General features: G+C 44.0%; 1 protein-coding gene across 1 annotated transcript in view; it reads left to right on the plus strand.

The window, feature by feature from the left end:
• dhx38 (DEAH (Asp-Glu-Ala-His) box polypeptide 38) overlaps nt 1-24,902 on the plus strand; it is a 41,352-nt gene extending 16,450 nt beyond the window's left edge. The window contains 11 exon segments of the mRNA XM_079497344.1: nt 12-119; nt 599-711; nt 5,236-5,444; nt 7,322-7,476; nt 9,448-9,603; nt 9,946-10,080; nt 11,185-11,310; nt 11,773-11,868; nt 15,553-15,625; nt 15,628-15,673; nt 23,728-24,902. Of these exon segments, the coding sequence (XP_079353470.1) occupies nt 12-119; nt 599-711; nt 5,236-5,444; nt 7,322-7,476; nt 9,448-9,603; nt 9,946-10,080; nt 11,185-11,310; nt 11,773-11,868; nt 15,553-15,625; nt 15,628-15,673; nt 23,728-23,809 (1,299 nt within the window). The 3' untranslated portion in view covers nt 23,810-24,902.
• The last annotated feature ends 974 nt before the right edge of the window (nt 24,903-25,876 follow it).

Raw genomic sequence — 25,876 nt, forward strand, 5'->3', positions numbered from 1 at the left:
CACATGGTTAGGCACCAGATGGAGTGAGGAAATGCATTGTAGCGACCAACATTGCCGAGACGTCGTTGACTGTTGATGGAATCATGTTTGTCGTGGATGCAGGATACTGTAAACTCAAGGTGAGCCACTTTGAACTGCTCTCTTGTTTCTAAATTGTTCTTTAACCCATTTTGGACTGTGCTAAAAAAAGGCTACTAAATCCTAACATTTTTCTGAAAAAACCTGTTTCTATGTCAGTGGGTGCTCAACCTTTTTCATGTCAACGACCCCCAGAATTATCTCTATTGGGCCACGGACCCCCATCTCAAAATATGTAGTTCCAAATATTTTAGTTAAAAATATTCGCTCTGAAATATATATTCAATGATTTGCGCCACATTTTAACGATTTTTCAAAAATAGCAGATCTACAAGCTCGTAGCGCGCCACTCGGTGGCGCGCTATGAGCTTGTAGATCTGCTATTTTTCAATAGCTAAATTATAACATAATGTTTAAAACACCAAAAGGGGTTCCCACCCAAAATGGGTTAATAATTTGACCAGGCTAACACACTCCCTCTTTATTGTTCACTCACTTTTGTCGGTGTCTGTTTGGCCAGGTGTTCAACCCTCGCATAGGAATGGACGCCCTGCAGGTGTACCCCATCAGCCAGGCCAACGCCAACCAGCGCTCTGGCAGAGCAGGGCGCACAGGCCCAGGGCAGTGTTACAGGTAACACTTCAGGAGTCCAGGCATGCATGCGCACGCACACACACACCACACACACACACTTAATACTTTTCCCCTGTTAAATCACTGTTCTATGGGGCATGAAAAATAATCTTTTTGATTCTGACTTGCACTCATCTCTGACTCTGAGGTCTGACATATTCAATATCCAATTTGGGCATTTTGCAGACACACCTTTTTCCTCCTCCAAAGTGCAAGATCAGAGTAAATGATGCCATGAACCCTAGTAAACAAACCACAGCGTATATGGTCAGGTTAACCCTAGTAAACAAACCACAGGGTCTATGGTCAGGTTAACCCTAGTAAACAAACCACAGGGGATATGGTCAGGTTAACCCTAGTAAACAAACCACAGGGGATATGGTCAGGTTAACCCTAGTAAACAAACCACAGGGGATATGGTCAGGTTAACCCTAGTAAACAAACCACAGGGGATATGGTCAGGTTAACCCTAGTAAACAAACCACAGGGGATATGGTCAGGTTAACCCTAGTAAACAAACCACAGGGCATATGGTCAGGTTAACCCTAGTAAACAAACCACAGGGCATATGGGCAGGTTAACCCTAGTAAACAAACCACAGGGGATATGGTCAGGTTAACCCTAGTAAACAAACCACAGGGCATATGGTCAGGTTAACCCTAGTAAACAAACCACAGGGCATATGGTCAGGTTAACCCTAGTAAACAAACCACAGGGCATATGGTCAGGTTAACCCTAGTAAACAAACCACAGGGGATATGGTCAGGTTAACCCTAGTAAACAAACCACAGGGGATATGGTCAGGTTAACCCTAGTAAACAAACCACAGGGGATATGGTCAGGTTAACCCTAGTAAACAAACCACAGGGGATATGGTCAGGTTAACCCTAGTAAACAAACCACAGGGGATATGGTCAGGTTAACCCTAGTAAACAAACCACAGGGGATATGGTCAGGTTAACCCTAGTAAACAAACCACAGGGGATATGGTCAGGTTAACCCTAGTAAACAAACCACAGGGCATATGGTCAGGTTAACCCTAGTAAACAAACCACAGCGTATATGGTCAGGTTAACCCTAGTAAACAAACCACATGGTCAGGTAAATGGAGTGCAAAGAAATCAATTAAATGCTCCAGTAGCTAGCCCGTTTAGACCTGATTGAAAGTTAAAAAGATATATGTTACGATAGGTCTAAATGGCCTAGTATATCTGGGTATAATAATAATGAATGGCATTTTTATGGCGCTTTTTCCAAGTGTTCAAAGCGCTTTACAATGGTTCATTCATTCATACATTGGGAGGTGAAGCAGCGAACAGTCGACACCAGCGTCCTCACTTCCCACATTCACACACCAACGGTGGCGAGCTCACACCGACCAACTCATTGGAGGCAGCGTAGGGTTCAGTGTCTTGCCCAAGGACACTTCGACACGTGGACAGGAGGAGCCGGGATTCGAACCGCCGATCCAGGGATCATTAGACGACCTGCTCTACCTCCTGAGCCACAGTCGCCCTATGTGTCTAAACATGCTATCTAAACGACATACTTATCCATTTGTAGACAAGCAAAACAGTATCTAAATATACACACGTGTTCAAATATGTGAACAAGTAACCAACATTATATCTGCATAGTAGTCTGCATACTACAACTGCATACTACAAGGGTGACAGGGGACAGGCTTTCTGCTTGTTTTAGGGACAGGCTTTCTGCTTGTTTTAGGGACAGGCTTCCTGCTTGTTTTAGGGACAGGCTTCCTGCTTGTTTTAGGGACAGGCGTCCTGCTTGTTTTAGGGACAGGCTTCCTGCTTGTTTTAGGGACAGGCGTCCTCAGTCCTGCTTGGGTAGGGGTGGTTTGAGTTTATTTTGGATCACCATTAGCTGTTACACCTGGCAAGAGCTATTCTTCCTGGGATCCTCACAGAATAATATACATACAAAAAGCAAAGACAAATGTACAGATATCACAAAATAAGATCAAATACTTTACATCATAAATACATGGTTAGTCCATTCACCTAAGTAATATTACATATTGGTATTGTGAAATGAACAGAATTACAGTTGTTCCTCCAGATTTATAAGACAGTGCTATAGTCTTTTCTTAAAATGCCTATGCATCAAGTCCCGAAGTTACCTTCAGGACATGATGTGTGACATTGCCTTGAAGGTCATCACCAGTGTTTTAACCCATTTTGGGCGGGAATCCCTTTTGGTGTTTATAGCATTATGTTATACTTTAGCTATTGAAAAATAGCAGATCTACAAGCTCATAGCGCGGCACCGAGTGCCGCGCTATGAACTTGTAGGTCTGCTATTTTTGAAAAATCGTGAAAATGTGCCTCAAATCTTTGAATATATATTCTTTCAGAGTTTCAGTTTTTAACTCAAATCTTTGCTTCTGGGGGGGTCCCTGGAACACCATATTTTCAGATGGGGGGGGGGTTGGCGGCCAATTACATATAACTTTTGGGGTTCTTGACATGAAATATTGAGCACCACTGATACAGAAACATGAGGGTTTTCAGAAAAAAAGACATTTTAAAAAAGACATTTTTTAAATTTCGACGTCAGGCCTAAATGGGTTAAATAGCGAAGGGAATGCAAAAGGTGTGGAATAGAATATGTTGTGCTTCTGACAAAGGAAGTCATCCCTAGTTTGTCCTATTCCATTTTCTTTGCAGCATCCTGTTGAGGGCTGGAACCACCCACTGAATCGTCTTATTCCTCCTTTTATTTAATGACTATTTCAGCCCACATAAAGAATGAAACCATCTGAAACACGCTAATCTCTGTTAAGCCATTTAGGCCTGACGTCGAAATTTAAAATGTATTTTTTTTCTGAAAAACCTCATGTTTCTGTATCAGTGGTTCTCAATATTTCGTGTCAAGGACACCAAAAATTATATGTAATTGGCCGTCAACCCCCATCTGAAAATATGTTGTTCCAGGGACCCCCCCACCAGAAGCAAAGATTTGAGTTAAAGACATTTTCACGATTTTTCTAAAATAGCAGACCTACAAGTTCATAGCGCGGCACTCGGTGCCGCGCTATGAGCTTGTAGATCTGCTATTTTTCAATAGCTAAAGCATAACATAATGCTTAGAACACCAAAAGGGGTTCCCGCCCAAAATGGGTTAAGCCTCGCATTTCGCGGAGGTCTTTATGCATCCTCTCGAATGCAGAAAACCAAATAAGGACATTTTGAGCAGAGTGTTTTCATCCTCTGGCTGATGGAGATCAGCTTCCTTCTCAAACGGTGTGTCCTGGCAGGGCTCTGATCTGCGACGTGTCCAATTCTTTCAAGACTGTCAGAGGAAGAGAGGGGGACAGATTTTCTAATCCCCAGAGGATTTCATGCCGTTTAACTTTGTTTACAGTGTGGAAAATGTACCACAAAAGGCCCTGTCACTGGATTCACCAGACCTTTCTCCCCCTGTCTTCCACATTTGGCTAGCTAAGTAGAGATGCAGTGTGTGACACTCGCACACAAATGTGTGCTACCTTTTGCATCGTTGATGAGCTGGGATGCTTATGAAAGCTAGCATGACATGAAATCCGCCCCACGCCACCCCATACACCCCCACGCCACCCCATACACCCCCACGCCACCCCCATACACCCCCACGCCACCCCCCCCCATACACCCCCACGCCACCCCCCCCATACACACAACTAACTGTGGATCTGTGAAGAATTGGTTTGTGAGCCTGACAATGAGTATAGCTGAGGGCTTTGACTGGCGGTTGATGGGTATATGCGGTAAATAGAGGGGAGAGAGTAAGCCATATTCCACTTGTGTGCATAATTTACCCACTCAAAGGCCTCCCTAGCTGTGACCACACACACACACACACACACACACACACACACACACAACCAATACACAGCATAGCTAGCTTCAACCTTATACAACCACACACTTAAATATTTAAGTGCACACCTGAGAGGGCTAACCCAGGTTAAAACTTGAATGATTAACGGTAACTTTGGCATTTCACTCTTAGGTAGCATATCACAATGGCTGCTCACAGACACTACTAGGATAAGCAAGTGTCCTGTCTGTGCCTCTCCATTGCAATAGCTTTGTCACTTTGTAATAATGGTAATAAATCACATTTGTGGCACCTAGAACGAACAGGGTGGCATGAAGTAAACTCATCCCTCTCTGTGCAGTTTGTTACTTTATGATGAATGAACAAAATTCCAGCAGGTCATTGAGATTTAGAGTAAAGGCCTATTCATAGTCTGGATTTTCGGTGGTGAGGTGACCACTGCTCCGGTGGTGAGGTGACCACTGCTCCGGTGGTGAGGTGACCACCGCTCCGGTGGTGAGCTGACCACCGGAGCTGAAAAAAAGGGCTGGAGCGGTGGCGGTGGTTTGCTCTTCACCGTGGCTTGTGACATCATGTTGTAGTTCGGTGGTCACCTAACCACCGAAAATCCAGACTATGTATGAGCCTTAACTCCCTTCCTGTTTATTGTCTTCTCTTGCGGCGCTCTCCTCCTCCTCCCTGCAGACTGTACACTCAGAGTGCCTATAAGAACGAGATGCTGACCACCACCATCCCAGAGATCCAGCGGACCAACCTGTCCAACGTGGTGCTGCTGCTGAAGTCTCTGGGCGTCCAGGACCTGCTGCAGTTCCACTTCATGGACCCGCCGCCCGAAGACAACATGCTCAACTCCATGTACCAGCTGTGGATCCTGGGAGCGCTCGACAACACAGGTAACCCTATCCCTAACCTCGACAACACAGGTAACCCTAACCCCACCTAAATCATGACAGTTTTCTGAAAAACCCTATGTTTCCATGTCAGTGGTTCTCAAACGTATTCATGTCAAGGACCCCCAAATATATATGACATTGGCCGCCCACCCCCCCATCTGAAAATATGTTGTTCCAGGGACCCTCCCAGTAGCAAAGATTTGAGTTAAAAACTCGCTCTGTAACAATATATATTCAAAGATTTCAGGCACATTTTCATTTTTGGGGCTTTTTTGGGGCTTTTCGACTTTATTGATAGATCACAGCAAGTTGACAGGGAACGGGGAGAGACGGGGGGGGGGGGGGGGGGGGGGGGGGGGGGTGTAGGGAAGATACGCAGCAAAGGTCGTCGGGATCGGGACTCGAACCCGCCACACGCTGTCAGGCTGGATTACCAGCCTAAGTGCCTGGACCGGCCCAGGTGCTGGTCCTTATTTTACAGAATATATATGATATGTACACACACATACAGTGCACACACACACACACACACACACACACACACACAGGGAAACCTAGGAATAAACTTGGCATCTTTTAGGATTAAGATGTGACACGCTCATGTTTTTGATTAGTTTTATTTTTTATTTTTGATGATGCATAGAGATGCTGACGCCACATATACTGCAGGCGGTAGCCTCTGTGGGGGGTTTCCTGCTCTGATGATACAGAGGGATGGAGCTGGGGGGCTTAGTCGCTGGAGTAATTGCCTAGTACCTGATCCTGTGTTTGATTTGACTGGTGGGGTCTCATCTCCTGTCTCATCTTAGCCCGATTCGCTGGGATTTAGGGATTTGGGGGGTGGATGGGAGGGGGGGGGGACTTTTTGACGGTACCCTGTATGGTGTGTTAACAGCAGATTATGTCTGATTAAAGCTTACCTGGCCCTGCTCTGCCTCTCTGCTCTCACCCCCCACACACACACACCCCCCACACACACACCCCCCCACACCCCCCCCCCCCCCCCCCACACACACACACACCACACACCCACACTTCATAAGCCTCTTACACTCTTTCATCTAATCATTAACATCAGAACAGAAGTTTTTCAGCCATGTTCGCCCCCTCGGTTTAGATAATCAAAGTATCCTCCACTGTCAGCAGTTTGTCCCTTGTCTGTCACAGTGACAGACAAACGTTTATTCCATCTCCTCCTCCATGCCAGCAGCTCCCTGTGGTCAGGAAGCTACTCGCCCCAAGGATGCTCTTCCTTCATATTTCTTTTAGACTTGTTCGTTCTCTCTCTGTTTGTGTGTGTGTGTGTATGTCTTGCAAGCATGATTGAACCCTACAAACCCTTGCGCGCACTCAGATCAGCCAACGCAGGGAAGCTGGAAGTACCCTCACTAAAAACGCCGGGACAACGCTCCACACGTCCCAAACTCTTCTCCCTTCTGGCCCCAAAACTGTGGAATGCACTTCCCGTTCCAATCTTCCGCCGTAGTTTGAAAACCCACCTTTTCAGACTCCATCATGGCCCATAGCACTTACCCTACCCCCTTAGATAGCACTTTTTATACTTAGATAGCATTTGAAACAGACTTATAGCATGTCATGTAGACAGCACATTCATTGCATTGTATGTAGTCATAGCACTTCATAGTACATATGTACAGCATAGTATAGTATATATGTATAGTTTATATGTATAGTGTCATTATATAGATATGTTCTAGTTACGTTCTTAGCTTACGCATGTTTCATGATAAATGCATTTTTATATATGTGATGTATTCCCATGCTTTTTTTGTTCTTGCTTAATGTAAATCGCTCTGGATTAAGAGCGTCTGCTAAATGCCTAAATTGTATGTGTGTAACCTTGTGTTCCCGTTTAGGTGCTCTGACACCGACTGGTCGCCTGATGGTGGAGTTCCCCCTGGACCCGGCTCTGTCCAAGATGCTGATCGTGTCGTGTGACATGGGCTGCAGCGCCGACATCCTCATCATCGTCTCCATGCTGTCGGTGCCGGCCATCTTCTACAGGCCCAAGGTGCCGGTCATTGACACAGTGTCTTCTGTCTTAACCCATTTTGGACTGAGGTCGATTATTTTAACCTATGTGACTCTGTGTTAACCTATGTGACTATGAGTACCAGTAGGGGCAAAAGTGGCGCTGTTGTGCCAGAAAAAGAGAGAGATAGATAGTGCTGCACTGTTGCCTGCTAATGAGAGAGAGAGAGAGAGAGAGAGAGAGAGAGAGAGAGAGAGGGGTAGGGGGAGAGGGGAGTTGCACCACTCAGTTCACACGGGTGTGATTTTCAAAAATAGCAGACCTACAAGCTCGTAGCGCGCCACTCGGTGGCATTTTTCTGAAAAACCCATGTTTCTATGTCAGTGGTGCTCAACCTTTTTCATGTCAAGGACCCCCAGAATTATCTCTATTGGGCCACGGACCCCCTCAAAATATGTAGTTCCAGGGACGCCCCAGAAGCAAATATTTTAGTTAAAAATGTTTGCTCTGAAATATATATTCAATGATTTGCGCCACATTATAACATTTTTTCAAAAATAGCAGACCTACAAGCTCGTAGCGCGCCACTCGGTGGCGCGCTATGAGCTTGTAGATCTGCTATTTTTCAATAGCTAAAGCATAACATAATGCTAACACCAAAAGGGGTTCCCGCCCAGAATGGGTTAAACACAACTTTGTTGACCGCGTTCCCCCAAGGTCCCATACTTGGTCCCCTCCTTCTATACCAAATATTGTAGCCGGAAATAGCTTATCTATAAGCTCACAACACATTGCATTGCGGTGCAATGTAGATGGGCTGTTTTCGTTGAATGATTGCCTACTGTACATTCCTATTAAAGGAGCATTCAGTGATTTGGTAAACCACCCGGTCCGCCCTGGTAACAAAATGTGCACATGCACACGCTCTACAGTGGGGGGGGAAGTGCAACAGGCCAACAGCATGTGCACGAAGGCCCGCCCCCACTCGATCATGATTGGAGGAAGGCCCCTCTCATCCTGATTGGATGAAGGCTTTGCCACCAAAACTGAAACTAGGGTTTTTTTTACCCCAGGGGCTCACTGGGGACAGGGAGGAACTCCTTATATGGTCAGCACACTCTATAGTAGGGATGATTATCACAACAAAACAAAAAAAGAAGTGATATTTGAATTAAGTGAAATCACTGAATATACCTTTAAACGAACGCCAGGGTTCAAGTGGTTAAGGAATGACGGCATTTCCCTCTGGATCAGATTCAGTGTCAGGACTGACACTTAAAGGGCCACTTCACCCCTTTTGCAACCAGATCTTATTTTAATGATGTTTGGGAGACAAACACTTTCCTGGGGGTTAATATGTGTTTTTAGATATTTTAGTATTTCAAAGTAACGTCATGGTCTCACTGCTTGATTACTGCAATTATACCATAATGCTTTGCCGCACTCACCCCACCTTCTGGAGAGGGAGAGGGCTGTGTTACTGAGACAACATGTGGTCCAGACTACAATGACCATAATGCTTTGCCGCACTCACCCCACCTTCTGGAGAGGGAGAGGGCTGTGTTACCGAGACAACATGTGGTCCAGACTACAATGACCATAATGCTTTGCTGCACTCACCCCACCTTCTGGAGAGGGAGAGGGCTGTGTTACTGAGACAACATGTGGTCGAGGAGGAAGTGAGCCCAGTGTCCATGACACTTTGAAATACTAAAATATCTAAAAACACATATTACCCACATTTCTTGTCTCACAAACCTCATTAAAATAAGATCTGGTTGCAAAAGGGGCGTAGTGGCCCTTTAAGATGAGCTGCTGTTTCTATGCATGTTTTTTATGTGCTTTAGTGTTTCAAATTTTGTGACTTCACTTGAATTTTTGTTACTAGACTCATGAAAGAATTATGCAGTTCAGCGAGAACGAAAAAACACAAACACATATTACATTAATTACCAGGCAGTTGGTATGAAAATAAACCGTGTGTAAAGTGAAGTCCATCTGCTCCCACAGGGTCGTGAGGAGGAGAGCGACCAGGTCAGGGAGAAGTTTGCGGTCCCTGAGAGCGACCACCTCACCTACCTCAACGTCTACATGCAGTGGAAGAACAACAACTACTCCAGCGTCTGGTGCAATGAGCACTTCATCCACACCAAGGCCATGCGCAAGGTCTCGTATAACCTACCTTAAACCATTTTGACCTGAGATCAGATTCTAAAAATGTCTGTTTGAAAATGACAGTTTTCTGAAAAAGCTATGTTTCTATGTCAGTCGTTCTTCGATTTTTCAAAAATAGCAGACCTACAAGCTCGTAGCGCGGCACAGAGTGCTTGTAGATCTGCTATTTTTCAATAGCTAAAGCATAACATAATGCTAACACCAAAAGGGGATCCCGCCCAAAATGGGTTAATTTGGCGGGCACTCACCTTATTGGTGAAGCCTCTTGTCCAGATGGGACTAATGCATGCATGCTGACACACATCCTTGCTTGTATATGGTGTGTTGGTGCAGGTGCGCGAGGTTCGCTCCCAGCTGAAGGACATTATGGTGCAACAGAGGATGAATCTGATCTCCTGTGGCTCCGACTGGGACATCATCAGGAAGTGCATCTGTGCCGCTTACTTCCACCAGGCTGCCAAGCTCAAGGTACTTGAACAGCATTGGTTGATGTCTGTGATGTTGTGGCTAACCTCACGTCTGCATACTTATTTTCTAGATGCAGCAGAACTATCATCGAAATCAGGGTTTAAAAAAGATTAGTTACGGACGGACGGACGGACGGACAGGGGAGAAAACGTAGTCTCCTTCCGGCCTTCAGCCTGGAGGAGACAATTAAAATATTCGCAACCTTCTGTGTGGGGCAGCCACTCTCTTTTTTGTTTTTCTGTTTTTATTAGGTCTTTTTTTACGTCCTTTTTAAATGGAAAGCACTTTGGGTCAACATCTGTTGTTTTTAAAAGTGCTATATAAATAAAGGTGACTTAACTTGACATAGCGAATAACAGAGAGCTTAAAGGACAACTTTGTTTTTATTCAACCAAGGTTCATGTTTTAGGTTGTTATTAGAAGGAGGGAGACACTTGCTGGTTCAAGAGCTTTTTATTTAACACCCTCCGCGCCATTGCCGACGATTAAAGTCAATTGAAGCTTAATTTTGATAGTGACGCTTAATGCCATTGCCGACGGCCTTCGGCAATTGAGCTTTTATAGCGCGTTCGATTGCTCGAGCCAAAATGCTACTCACGTTAGCCGGTTAGCTAGCTGTGTTGTTAGCGCAGCGCTGGATCGCCCATCTTAGATCATCGTCGCCATAAGCATCCATTCTATCCATTTCTTTCAATCGCCTGTAACTCCTATTCCTTGTCCCAGATGGCATTTTGGGTCAAAACAGCGTTTCTTTGACGGCACAGAGCTGACAATCTAGAGCTCTCTGGAGCTCCGGCCTGGATTCACATGTAAACAAGGCCCATCCAGCTGTGTGAAAACTCCTAACTTAGGACTACCGGTTGTGGACCGGAAATGGCGGCTTTTCAAAATAAGAGCTCAAATTAAAAAAATGCTGGCGTGAATTAGATCCTAATTTTTCAATAAATGATAGCGGTCTAAGTGTTAATGTCAAAGTGCAACGTTTCGGTCTTTCGACCCTCCTCAGGCAACTGCCTAGGAAAGGTGCAGAGAAACGTTGGCCTAGTACTGGGGAAACCCATGCTCACATTGACATCGTTTATTTACGTGTGTGTGTGTTTCCAGGGCATCGGTGAGTATGTGAACGTCAGAACAGGCATGCCGTGCCATCTCCACCCCACCAGCTCCCTGTTTGGCATGGGCTACACGCCAGACTACATCACCTACCATGAGCTGGTCATGACCACCAAGGTAACGTCTGAAAGCCTTCCGCTATGTGCATGTGATAAATATCTTCTCACCAGTATCTGTTCTTATGAGACCATGGCAGTGTTTGTTCTTATGAGACCATGGCAGTGTGTGTTCTTATGAGACCACGGCAGTGTCTGTTCTTATGAGACCATGGCAGTGTCTGTTCTTATGAGACCATGGCAGTGTTTGTTCTTATGAGACCATGGCAGTGTCTGTTCTTATGAGACCATGGCAGTGTCTGTTCTTATGAGACCATGGCAGTGTCTGTTCTTATGAGACCATGGCAGTGTCTGTTCTTATGAGACCACGGCAGTGTCTGTTCTTATGAGACCATGGCAGTGTCTGTTCTTATGAGACCATGGCAGTGTCTGTTCTTATGAGACCATGGCAGTGTCTGTTCTTATGAGACCATGGCAGTGTTTCGGTGTGTACTGCATTGTTCATTAGTGTTTGTTCTTGTAGGAGTACATGCAGTGTGTGACAGCGGTGGACGGAGAGTGGCTGGCAGAGCTGGGGCCCATGTTCTACAGCATTAAACACGCGGGGAAGAGCAGACAGGTACAGTAACATCATTACTACTGTTTTAGAGCAGACAGGTACAGTAGGACAACATCATTACTACTGTTTTAGAGCAGACAGGTACAGTAGGACAACATCATTACTACTGTTTTAGAGCAGACAGGTACAGTAGGACAACATCATTACTACTGTTTTAGAGCAGACAGGTACAGTAGGACAACATCATTACTACTGTTTTAGAGCAGACAGGTACAGTAGGACAACATCATTACTACTGTTTTAGAGCAGACAGGTACAGTAGGACAACATCATTACTACTGTTTTAGAGCAGACGGGTACAGTAGGACAACATCATTACTACTGTTTTAGAGCAGACGGGTACAGTAGGACAACATCATTACTACTGTTTTAGAGCAGACAGGTACAGTAGGACAACATCATTACTACTGTTTTAGAGCAGACAGGTACAGTAGGACAACATCATTACTACTGTTTTAGAGCAGACGGGTACAGTAGGACAACATCATTACTACTGTTTTAGAGCAGACAGGTACAGTAACATCATTACTACTGTTTTAGAGCAGACAGGTACAGTAACATCATTACTACTGTTTTAGAGCAGACAGGTACAGTAGGACAACATCATTACTACTGTTTTAGAGCAGACAGGTACAGTAACATCATTACTACTGTTTTAGAGCAGACGGGTACAGTAACATCATTACTACTGTTTTAGAGCAGACAGGTACAGTAGGACAACATCATTACTACTGTTTTAGAGCAGACAGGTACAGTAACATCATTACTACTGTTTTAGAGCAGACAGGTACAGTAACATCATTACTACTGTTTTAGAGCAGACAGGTACAGTAGGACAACATCATTACTACTGTTTTAGAGCAGACAGGTACAGTAGGACAACATCATTACTACTGTTTTAGAGCAGACAGGTACAGTAGGACAACATCATTACTACTGTTTTAGAGCAGACGGGTACAGTAGGACAACATCATTACTACTGTTTTAGAGCAGACAGGTACAGTAGGACAACATCATTACTACTGTTTTAGAGCAGACGGGTACAGTAACATCATTACTACTGTTTTAGAGCAGACAGGTACAGTAACATCATTACTACTGTTTTAGAGCAGACAGGTACAGTAACATCATTACTACTGTTTTAGAGCAGACAGGTACAGTAGGACAACATCATTACTACTGTTTTAGAGCAGACAGGACATCATTACTACTGTTTTAGAGCAGACAGGTACAGTAGGACAACATCATTACTACTGTTTTAGAGCAGACAGGTACAGTAGGACAACATCATTACTACTGTTTTAGAGCAGACAGGTACAGTAGGACAACATCATTACTACTGTTTTAGAGCAGACAGGTACAGTAGGACAACATCATTACTACTGTTTTAGAGCAGACAGGTACAGTAGGACAACATCATTACTACTGTTTTAGAGCAGACAGGTACAGTAGGACAACATCATTACTACTGTTTTAGAGCAGACAGGTACAGTAGGACAACATCATTACTACTGTTTTAGAGCAGACAGGTACAGTAGGACAACATCATTACTACTGTTTTAGAGCAGACGGGTACAGTAGGACAACATCATTACTACTGTTTTAGAGCAGACAGGTACAGTAGGACAACATCATTACTACTGTTTTAGAGCAGACAGGTACAGTAGGACAACATCATTACTACTGTTTTAGAGCAGACAGGTACAGTAGGACAACATCATTACTACTGTTTTAGAGCAGACAGGTACAGTAGGACAACATCATTACTACTGTTTTAGAGCAGACAGGTACAGTAGGACAACATCATTACTACTGTTTTAGAGCAGACGGGTACAGTAGGACAACATCATTACTACTGTTTTAGAGCAGACGGGTACAGTAGGACAACATCATTACTACTGTTTTAGAGCAGACAGGTACAGTAGGACAACATCATTACTACTGTTACAGTACAGGTACAGTAGGACAACATCATTACTACTGTTTTAGAGCAGACAGGTACAGTAGGACAACATCATTACTACTGTTTTAGAGCAGACAGGTACAGTAACATCATTACTACTGTTTTAGAGCAGACAGGTACAGTAGGACAACATCATTACTACTGTTTTAGAGCAGACGGGTACAGTAGGACAACATCATTACTACTGTTTTAGAGCAGACAGGTACAGTAGGACAACATCATTACTACTGTTTTAGAGCAGACAGGTACAGTAGGACAACATCATTACTACTGTTTTAGAGCAGACGGGTACAGTAACATCATTACTACTGTTTTAGAGCAGACAGGTACAGTAACATCATTACTACTGTTTTAGAGCAGACAGGTACAGTAACATCATTACTACTGTTTTAGAGCAGACAGGTACAGTAGGACAACATCATTACTACTGTTTTCACAATGTGACTTTCAGTATGCTGCCAGCTTAGCTCATTTAATACTGCATAGTATGACACCGTGTCGGTTACCAAATAGAGCAGATCTACAAGCTAAAAATCACACCCGTGTGAAGTGAGGGGCGCTAATATATTAAGGTGGTTGCACACCGGCCGCGTTTTTCGGAAAACCGAAGGAGAAACGCCGCTAAAAATCCGGTGAAGTATAAATTTGCATTTAGTGCCACACTCTACTCATGATACAAGGCCATACTTGATTTTATAAGGATATGCTAAATATAAAAATCACAAAATGTGAACTGAGTGATGCAACTCCCCTCTCCCCCTACCCCTCTCTCTATCTCTCTCTCTCTCTCTCTCTCTCTCTCACATTAGCAGGCAACAGTGCAGCACTATCTCTCTCTCTCTGTTTCTGGCACAACAGCGCCACTTTTGCCCCTACTGGTACTCATAGTAACATAGTCACATACATAGTCACATACGTAGGTTAACACAGACATTGCTGTTCCTTGGAGTGGTTGCACCACTCAAAAAATACGTGCTGGTACTTGTTGTGCACAAGACATTGGAGACTAGGCTTCTAGAGCCACACCGCGCATGTTGGTCTCCCTACTCTACTCCACACCTGGTTGACCATTTGAATAAAGTTGGTTGACAATGTCAAAGTTATTTGAAGCAGATGACACACTGCTGGATTGGACTCGCCACCATCCAGTGTTGTTTTTGGCAGCAAGTTTTGATTTTAGTTTTAGTCAGTCTTTTGAATAGTTTTCATTTAGTTTTAGTCACATTTTAGTCACCTGGAATGTGTTAGTGTTAGTCTAGTTTTAGTTGACTAAATGTCATGAGATTTTAGTCGACTAAATCTACAGTTGATTTAGTCGACTAAAATGTATTTTGGTGGGCATTGATGCCGTCGTAAGGTGTTTTTACACTTGCTGAAAATAGCCGATCTACAAGCTCACAACGCGTCGCAACGCGTTGTGAGCTTGTGAGCTTGCTAGCTTCAGCATGCAACCAAGTGTAAAATGACTTATACTGGATCTCTTGTCCACTAGTCCCTTCCTAACATTTTTAGTCTAGTTTTTATTTGTTGACGAAATTGTCAGTATATTTAGTCTTAGTTTTAGTCATCATAGCACAGTTTTCATTTAGTTTCCATTTAGTTTTCTTCAGTGGAAAAAGGTAGTCGTCTTAGTTTTAGTCGACGAAAACAACACTGCCACCATCCTTATTTTAGTTCAGAAAATCAAAAAAAACTAAAAGTATTGTTCGTTGTTTCTCCAGGAAAACCGTCGCCGGGCCAAGGAGGAGATCACCAACATGGAGGAGGAGATGTCCATGGCCGAGGAGCAGCTGCGTCGCGTCGTGAGGAGCAGGAGAAGAAGAGCAACGCCAACAGCGTCAGGTGAGGAAGAGGAGGCCGCCGCCATGCAACGCCCTCATATTGCAACGGTTCCCCCGTGCACCTCGTTCTCCATCCAGTCAGAGTAGAAACCATTTAACCCATTTTGGGGCCCGGAACCCTTTTTGGTGTTTTAAACATTATGTTATAATTTAGCTATTGAAAAATAGCAGATCTACAAGCTCATAGCGCGCCACCGAGTGGCGCGCTACGAGCTTGTAGGTCTGCTATTTTTGAAAAATGGTTTAAAATGTGGCGCAAATCATTGAATATATATTTCAGAGCCAACATTTTTAACGAAAATATTTGCTTCTGGGGGGTCCCTGCCTGGAACTACATATTTTGAGATGGGGGGGGGGGTCCGTGGCCCAATAGAGATAATTGTGAAAAAGGTTGAGCACCACTCACATAGAAACATAGGTTTTTCAGAAAAATGTTAGGATTTAGAAGCCTTTTTTTATCGACCTCAGCCCAAAATGGGTTAATTTACCTGCCTTTCTGCCTCCCCCCGTCAGAACCAACCCCTTGTTCCCCCCCCCTCCTCTCTCCCCACCCCCACCCCCCCCCCTCTCTCTCTCCCTCTACTGCACCTCTCTCGCTCCTCATGATGAGCTTTTCTCACCTCTGGTCCCTCCAGACGAGACAAAAAGAAATAATATTGACTCCTCGCTGACCCCCCATTACTGCAGCAATTTAAATTGTGCCACAGCAGAGCAGAGAAACGGAGGAGAACGTTCATTTTCAAATTAGACCAAAAAATTAATTTCACACCCATCCTCGAGCTTCACAGGAAAGAAATAAGGTTGTAAAGAAAGAGAAGAAGGGGTGGGGGGGGGGGGGGGGGGGGGCACTTTTGTTGTTAATTAATCAGACGGTTTATCTATTGGAGCTTGTGTGACAGATATGTTGAAAATAATCACATTAGAGCTGTAGGATTAAGAATTAGATTAACCCATTCTAGGCGGGAACCCCTTCTGGTGTTTTAAGCATTATGTTACACTTTAGCTATTGAAAAATAGCAGATCTACAAGCTGATACTACGAGCTTGTAGGTCTGTTATTTTTGAAAATGCGGCACAAACCTTGGATTATTCTTTCAGAGCGACCGATTTTTAACTCAAATCTTTGCTTCTGGGGGTGCCCCTGGAACAACATATTTTGAGATGGGGGGTCGGCGGCCAATTACATATAATTTTTGGAGTCCTAGACATGATATATTGAGTGATATAGGCCTAGAAACATACTGTAGGTATTTCAGAAAACTGTCAGGATTTAGAAGACGTTCTTTTAATTTCGACGCCAGGCCTAAATGGGTTAAGCAGAGGAAGTTTAAAGTGTTATAATGAGGGTGGTCTGCTCTCTGCGCTGCTGCCTTTGTCTCCCTGCCGGGATGCAGGACTGCACCTGCTGCCTCTCACACCTCCTTCAGCCCAGCGGCAGCAGCATGAAGCAGCACTTTGAAATACAAAGTGGGCCCAGTCATTGTTATGGGACTTAACCCATTTTGGACTAAGGTCGATAAAAAAAGGCTTCTAATTCTTAATTTTTTTCTGAAAAACACATGTTTCTATGTCAGTGGTGCTCAACCTTTTTCATGTCAAGGACCCCCAGAATTGTCTCTATTGGGCCACGGACCCCAATCTCAAAATATGTATTTCCAGGGACCCCCCCAGAAGCAAATATTTTAGTTAAAAATGTTCGCTCTGAAATATATATTCAAAGATTTGTGCCACATTTTCACGATTTTTCAAAAATAGCAGACCTACAAGCTCGTAGCGCGCCACTCGGTGGCGCGCTATGAGCTTGTAGATCTGCTATTTTTCAATAGCTAAAGTATAACATAATGCTTAAAACACCAAAAGGGGTTCCCGCCCAAAAATGGATTAATATTCCTGTGTTTTCTCTATGAGAGAGAGAGACCACTGTATACGTATACAGGACATTTATCCTGATCTCCACAATCAGTGCTCCAGTCCCAACTCCCAACCACTAATCTCCTTTACCCAGCCCTCCATATATATCCATGCCAGACTACTGGTGTCCTTGTCTATGCCTGGGGGACAGGACAACATGGGGATGGGGGACAGGAGGGGACAGAAGAGGACACAATGACAGAGAGGGGTTATGGCCTGATGGCTGTAATTGTTGCTTGTGTGTAGAGATGGATAGAGAGAGAGATGAGGGGACACTAGGCAGTGTCAGGGTGTCACGCTGCTGTAATTAAAGATGATAGATTGTGCTGTCAGTGGCGTCCGGCTGCAACGTACCTCCAGTCTCTACAGAGACCCCCCCCCCCCCCTCTAGCCAAATGTCCATTCTCTGTCTACCTCACTATAAACCGCACTAGCAAGTGACAACACCATGTCTCTGGCATTACTTACTATTCCATTCTGAATACCTGTTGGTGTTTTAAGCATTATGCTATACTTTAGCTATTGAAAAATAGCAGATCTACAAGCTCATAGCGCGGCACCGAGTGCTGCGCTACGAGCTTGTAGGTCTGCTATTTTTGAAAAATCGCGAAAATGTGGCGCAAGTTTGGAATATATATTCTTTCAGAGCGAACATTTTTAACTCTTTGCTTCTGAGGAGGTCCCTGGAACAACATATTTTGAGATGGGGGTCCGTGGCCCAATAGAGATAATTCTGGGGGTCCTTGACCTGAAAAAGGTTGAGCACAACTGACATAGAAACATGGGTGGGGTGCATACTTAGTTTAGACTAGTCATTGGTTAGACATGGGTTAAGGTGATGGGTTTTTCAGAAAACTATTAGGATTTAGAAGCCTTTTTTTTAAATCGACATCAGTCAAAAATGGGCTATGCTGTAAACTACGAGTATTGGTACGGTTGCTTCAAAGGCAACCACAGTGTAGGTATTGATCCTATCATTGCATGGCTTTTATTTATATCCGCAAAAGGTTTGCCTCAATACTCCCAGAGTGATCGTGGCACATACTCAATAAATATGTCAAATCGATAAAAGGCGCCAAAGGCGATTTCACTTAAAGGGGCATTCCACTCATTTTCAACATTTTACTATGTCATTAATGTACCTTAGAGCTGTTGTGTGGAAATAATAAAAAAAAGTTCCCCCATTCTGTGTTTGCTAGAACTAGAGGTCTGAAAAAAATCATTAACATGGTGAAACACATCTTGATGACATCATCAAGATGTGTTTCACCATGTTAATGATTTTTTTCATAATTACAGTTCTAGGAAACACAGAATGGGGGGACTTTTTTGTATTATTTCCACACAACAGCTCTAAGGTATATTAATGACATAGTAAAATGTTGAAAATGGGTGGTTTTCCCCCTTTAAACCCTTTGCATTTGTGGGGCCCCCTATGGGTTGAACTGTTTGTTGCAGAAACATAAAATAATTATATTATTTTTTTGACCAATTATTTTTGGACCAATCTCCTTCAAATGAGTTACACGTGATCTTGGGGGTCATGTGACAATGAAAGTCACATTACTTTTTGATATCCCATATACCAGGGGTCTCCAACGTTTGTCAGCCCTAGCTGATTGTTTAAATTGTGTTTAAGGTTCCACTTTTTTCATATATTTCATAAAAAGCTTCTCAGACTAGTTTGACAGCACTATCATCAGTGTATGTTGGATTCATGTTAACCCATTTTGACCTGAGATCAGATTCTAAAAATGTCTTCTACATCCTGACAGTTTTCTGAAAAAGCTATGTTTCTATGTCAGTCGTTCTTCGATTTTTCAAAAATAGCAGACCTACAAGCTCATAGCGCGCCACTCGGTGGCGCGCTACGAGCTTGTAGGTCTGCTATTTTTCAATAGCTAAAGCATGACATAATGCTAACACCAAAAGGGGTTCCCGCACAAAATGGGTTAATGTGTATTTTCAAATCCTCAACTTAGTAAACTAACTTGATCTTTCACTATACTTGGCCTGTTCTTCTTTCCTTCTACGCCAAACCTCTAAACCACCACAAAACCTCAAAGATCTTCTATTTTTAGCTAATGATCACTCCCAGAATAGGGATGCTACGATTCAAGTGGGTAATTAAAACCCATTCTGGGCGGGAACCCCTTTTGTTGTTAGCATTATGTTATGCTTTAGATATTGAAAAATAGCAGATCTACAAGCTCATAGCGCGCCACCGAGTGGCGCGCTACGAGCTTGTAGGTCTGCTATTTTTGAAAAATCGAAGAACGACTGACATAGAAACATAGCTTTTTCAGGAAACTGTCAGGATGTAGAAGACATTTTTAGAATCTGATCTCAGGTCAAAATGAGTTAAGATGGCGCCGTTCAGTGTCACACTCGAAACTAGCATGCTAACGGCAATCGGCTCGATCCGATCAAAACATGGATTAAATAATATAAAGACCCTTATCACATAACTTACGCTTATTTACGGGATCTATGGGAACGGCGTGCTAAGTGTAAAAATAAAATAAATAAAAACCCAAAACATCCTATCATACAAAGATTTGGCGGACCTCTGTAACTCTGAGAACCCCCTAGGTGTCCTGGACCCCTGTTGTAACTCTGAGGACCCCCTAGGTGTCCTGGACCCCTGTCATATTGCATGACAGGGGGTCTTTTTATTTTTTACACACACAAAATGGCCTAACACAACATCCATTGAACCCCAAATCCAAATCACACTTGGGGACGCTTCCTCTACTAACCACAAATGTAAAAAAGTATAAACAATTAGTAAACTTGGGGAGAAACCACCTAACTCCAAAAATGTTCATTTTTTCATATATATTGTCAATTACTTGCATGAGAGGGGGAGAGGTTGTGGAGTTGGCTGCTTTAGCAGACAGTTTGAGAGGGGGAGAGGTTGTGGAGTTAGCTGCTTTAGCAGACAGTTTGCGGGTCCAATGGAGTTGAGTGGTTTTGTCCGAAGCACTTTTTAATACTTTTCATTGGTTCCAATTTTTTATAACCAACACACAGCATCCATTTATGGAACCTAAAAAATGGAGTTACCCAGTAGCTGCCGGACAGCAACCATAGAGTTATAATCTATGTTTTTGAGTGGTGTAAACCACTCCTACAACTGGCTTTGTTAGTTTACGTGTCTGTCTGTCTGTTCGTACCAAAAAATGAGCACGGTTGCTATGGTCACCCAGTTCACACGGGTGTGATTTCATTACGTCAGACATTACGTCAGACCACAGCTGATCAGTCTATATAAGACCTTACACCACTCAGTTCACACGGGTGTGATTTTTTTCCTAGAGCAGGGGTGCCCACCCTTTATATCAGCGGTGCCCACCCTTTATATCAGCGGTGCCCACCCTTTATATCAGCGGTGCCCACCCTTTATATCAGCGGTGCCCACCCTTTATATCAGGGGTGCCCACCCTTTATATCGGGGGTGCCCACCCTTTATATCAGGGGTGGGCACCCTTTATATCAGGGGTGGGCACCCTTTATATCAGGGGTGCCCCACCCTTTATATCAGGGGTGATCACCCTTTATATCAGGGGTGCCCCACCCTTTATATCAGGGGTGCCCACCCTTTATATCAGGGGTGGGCACCCTTTATATCAGGGGTGCCCACCCTTTATATCAGGGGGGCCCACCCTTTATATCAGGGGGGCCCACCCTTTATATCAGGGGTGCCCACCCTTTATATCAGGGGAGCCCACCCTTTATATCAGGGGGGCCCACCCTTTATATCAGGGGGGCCCACCCTTTATATCAGGGGTGCCCACCCTTTATATCAGGGGTGCCCACCCTTTATATCAGGGGTGCCCACCCTTTATATCAGGGGTGCCCACCCTTTATATCAGGGGTGCCCACCCTTTTTTTACTTGAGAGCTACTTTCAAAATGACCAGCTCAACAAGATCTAACCACCGGAAAATAGTTTTACCCAATTAGACCTGAGGACGATTCTACAAAATGTCTTCTAAATCCTGACAGTTTTCTGAAAAACCCATGTTTCTATGTGTCAGTCGTTCTCAAACATTTCATGTCAAGGACCCCCAGAATTATCTGTAATTGGCCGCAGACCCCCATCTGAAAATATGTTGTTCCAGGGACCCCCCCACGGAAGCAAATATTTGAGTTAAAAACATTCGCTCTGAAATAATATATATTCAAAGATGTGTGCTTCATTTTCCCGATTTTTCAAAAATAACAGACCTACAAGCTCGTAGCGCGGCACTCGGTGCCGTGCTATGAGCTTGTAGATCTGCTATTTTTCAATAGCTAAAGTATAACATAATCCTTGAAACACCAAAATGGGTTCCTGCCCAGAATGGGTTAAATATGTACCAGAGGGTGCTTTAGAATAGCGGCGCTGGCATTACATATAAGACAAATGCACTTGGAATGGGAAATAGAGGAGGGGGAGAAATGGAACAGGTTGGGTTTTGTTGTATTTAATTTATAATGCTACCGATGTTTGTGCAACAGCAACACTGAAAACAAAATGTTGCATTGTGGATTTGAGCTGACAGGCGCCTTTTGATGTCAATCAATCAAGTCACCTTTAATTCAAGTGGCAGATGCCAATAATTGTCTTTTATATATTTCATTTAAATATTCTTTAGGGGCGTGTCATGTGATCTACCTGCAGTGCACAGCCTTTGTGATCTACCTTTTGGGCACTCCTGATCTAGAGAGACTAAGGGCTCCATTTTCGTCACCACTAAACCCCTTATCCCTAAACTTCTTTGCCTTTTTTTTTACTATTTTGCAAAACATTTTTGAATAGTTAAAATGGCCAGTCTACAAGCTCACAACGTGTCAATGTAGATTGGCTAGTTGAACTATTCAAAAATGTTTTTCAAAATAGTAAAAAAAGGCAAAGAAGTTTAAGGATAAGGGGTTTAGCGGTGACGAAAATGGAGCCCTAAAGGCCCTCGCGCTGCTCTGGTGGTGCCTCTACGTCACCTCACCACACGTTCACAAAGCAAAGACCCAGCGCTGCTCTGGTGGTGCCTCTACGTCACCTCACCACACGTTCACAAAGCAAAGACCCAGCGGTGCTCTGGTGGTACCTCTACGTCACCCACCAAAGACCCAGCGGTGCTCTGGTGGTACCTCTACGTCACCCACCAAAGACCCAGCGCTGCTCTGGTGGTACCTCTACGTCACCTCACCACACGTTCACAAAGCAAAGACCTAGCGGTGCTCTGGTGGTGCCTCTACGTCACCTCACTACACGTTCACAAAGCAAAGACCCAGCGCTGCTCTGGTGGTGCCTCTACGTCACCTCACCACACGTTCACAAAGCAAAGACCCAGCGGTGCTCTGGTGGTGCCTCTACGTCACCTCACCGACACGTTCACAAAGCAAAGACCCAGCGCTGCTCTGGTGGTGCCTCTACGTCACCTCACCGACACGTTCACAAAGCAAAGACCCAGCGGTGCTCTGGTGGTGCCTCTACGTCACCTCACCGACACGTTCACAAAGCAAAGACCCAGCGCTGCTCTGGTGGTGCCTCTACGTCACCTCACCACACATTCACAAAGCAAAGACCCAGCGCTGCTCTCTCTCTCTTGCTCGTGCATGTATTTCGCCCGCCTGCAGATCCAGCTTTTCCCACTAGGGTCGGTGGCTTCAACATTGGCCAGCTGTTCTGGGGGCTTTTGGTCCCGACAGCTGCAACCCATGACTTGCATCACAGAAACCGGTCTATAGTTGAACTATAATAATGTACAAAGTTGATCAATTTGTACACTGTCTAAGTGAATGTAACACTTACAGTATGATTTACTTAGGCCTGACATCGAAATAAAAAAAAAGTGTCCTGAAAGAATATATATTAAAAGATTTGTGCCGCATTTTCACGATCTTTCAAAAAATAGCAGACCTACAAGCTCGTAGCGCGCCTCTAACATAATGCTTAGTTAAAACACCAAAAGGGGTTCCCGTCCAGAATGGGTTAAAAGTCGAGTTGCTGTCATTCGGAAAGGGGGTGACTGTATCTTGAAAAACACACAATGCTGTGTGTGAAACCAAAATAATGTCTACTGCTATTTTATCTTGGCATGGCTAATGATTCGAAACGTACATTAACAAAATGTTTATGCAACTTTTCTTCTCTAATTCAGGGCAGTGAAAATCTGCACCCCAGGAAGAAAAGAGGAGGCCCCCATGACTCCCAGGCACACCCCTGCCCGCTTTGGACTCTAGACCTCCTGTTACAGCTGCAGGCCACCAACCACAGGCTCAACTCACCTGCTCAATCGTCCCTGCCAACATGATCATGCCTTCTGTGATTCATCTAGCGACCACTAGAGGGAGAACTTGTATAAGGCACAGGACTTCCAAGATAATCCTTCCTTCAGCTTTATCACAATGCATCCTACAGCGTCATAGGCTGACAGCTGTATCTCTGATAGATTGCTGCATGTTTTTGTTTGTTTTTTGATAGTTTAAGAAATAAAGAACAATGCTGTAATATATTAATATTGCACTTAATCTCTAAAAACTGGTTGTAGAGGGGCAGGCGTGTATTTTAATGGTAATTCTGCAGGCTTTGTGTTTGTTCCAGATATTAGTTATTTTGTGGGTATTGTTTCAACTATGGGAATTGTGTTTCATATTGTGTTTGGCTGATCAACTTCTTCTTGTGTTTTGGGTTGACCACTTAAATGGCAAAGTTGACTTGTCTTTACTTGGCCTGCTCAATTTTCCCTCTACACCGAATTGCTTTGCCGAAAATAGCAAATCTTGGAGCTCGCATCGCTTCACAACGTGTTGGAAGCTTGTAGATAGCCTATTTTCTGCTAATGTTCCCCTTAGAATAGGACGCTAGGGCACTAAACTGCCTCGGTACCATCAGCACAGACAAACTGTTTATAAACTGGCATGACTGTCTAAAGACAATAGATTTCTATTGTGGGACTCCTATATATATAATGAAATAGAGACACGTAGCTTTTAGTAATTGAGCTTTCCCAGACAGTTAACCCTTAATATACCACAGCTTTGCACCGTGCATATGGATCACTTTGCTAGATAAAGTCATGACAACTGTTTCATTTTCATGGTCCTTGTGTCAGAAATGTCAACTCACTCCATCTTAAACCAGTGTGGTTGGATATGAAGAGGCCTGGCCTGCCTGTGACGTAAAAGACTGGGGGGTTTATGAGAAGAACGGTCTTCTGTACCTGTCATACATGGCTTTGAATAGTTATTGGACAGTCACTTGCAACTAAAGTCTTTTTTTTTTAATTAGCTTCTGATGTAAACTGATGAATAAATTGGACTATTTTTTAATCTCTTTTTTAATGATTGTTGTAACTATGTTGTGTATCTCCCGAAGTCTGTGGCACATTCACATGTGATAAGCACAGTTTGTATTTTACTTGAATTTATGGACAATTCTCCTCAAAATGGAACCAATTGGGCCATTTTGGTTCCATTTCATGGTCATACAGTATATGTGATTGAAAACATTCTGATTTAGATTCCAACATAACTGTTAAATATATAAATATCTTTTTTTTGTGTGTAAATCCTCATGTTTATGCTGGATTCACATGTTCCTAAGGTCATACCATTTGAGATGTAGACCCAATCATTCCTGACCATACCCTAATGAAAATGCAATTCATTCATTAGGTCCTAATGAATGAATTAATTACATTTTCATAGCGCTTTTCAATGGTTCATTCAATTATACATTGCTCAAAGCGCTTTACAATGGTTCATTCATTCATACATTGGGAGGTGAAGGTTCATTCATTCATACATTGGGAGGTGAAGCGGTGAACAGTCGACGCCAGCGTCCTCACTTCCCACATTCACACACCGACGGTGGCGAGCTCACACCGACCGACTCATTGGATGCAATGTAGGGTTCAGTGTCTTGCCCAAGGACACTTTGACATGTAAATGGTAAATGGTGCATTTATATAGCACCTTTATCCAAGGCGCTTTACATAGATTGTGCATTACATTCACCCATTCACACACACATTCATACACCGATGGCGGCAGAAACCATGCAAGGCAGCAACCAGCACATCCGGAGCAATTTGGGGTTCAGTGTCTTGCTCAAGGACACTTCGACACTAACTCTGGGGGAGCCCGGGTTCGAACTGGCAACCTTGCGGTTACCATGCAGACACTCTACCCCTGAGCCACCGCCGCCCCATGTGGACAGGAGGAGCCGGGATTCAAACCGCCGACCCAGGGATCATTGGACGACCTGCTCTACCTCCTGAGCCACAGCCGCCCTAAATACCCTAATGG

Source organism: Electrona antarctica (assembly GCF_951216825.1).
Source record: "Electrona antarctica genome assembly, chromosome: 3".
NCBI lineage: Eukaryota > Metazoa > Chordata > Actinopteri > Myctophiformes > Myctophidae > Electrona > Electrona antarctica.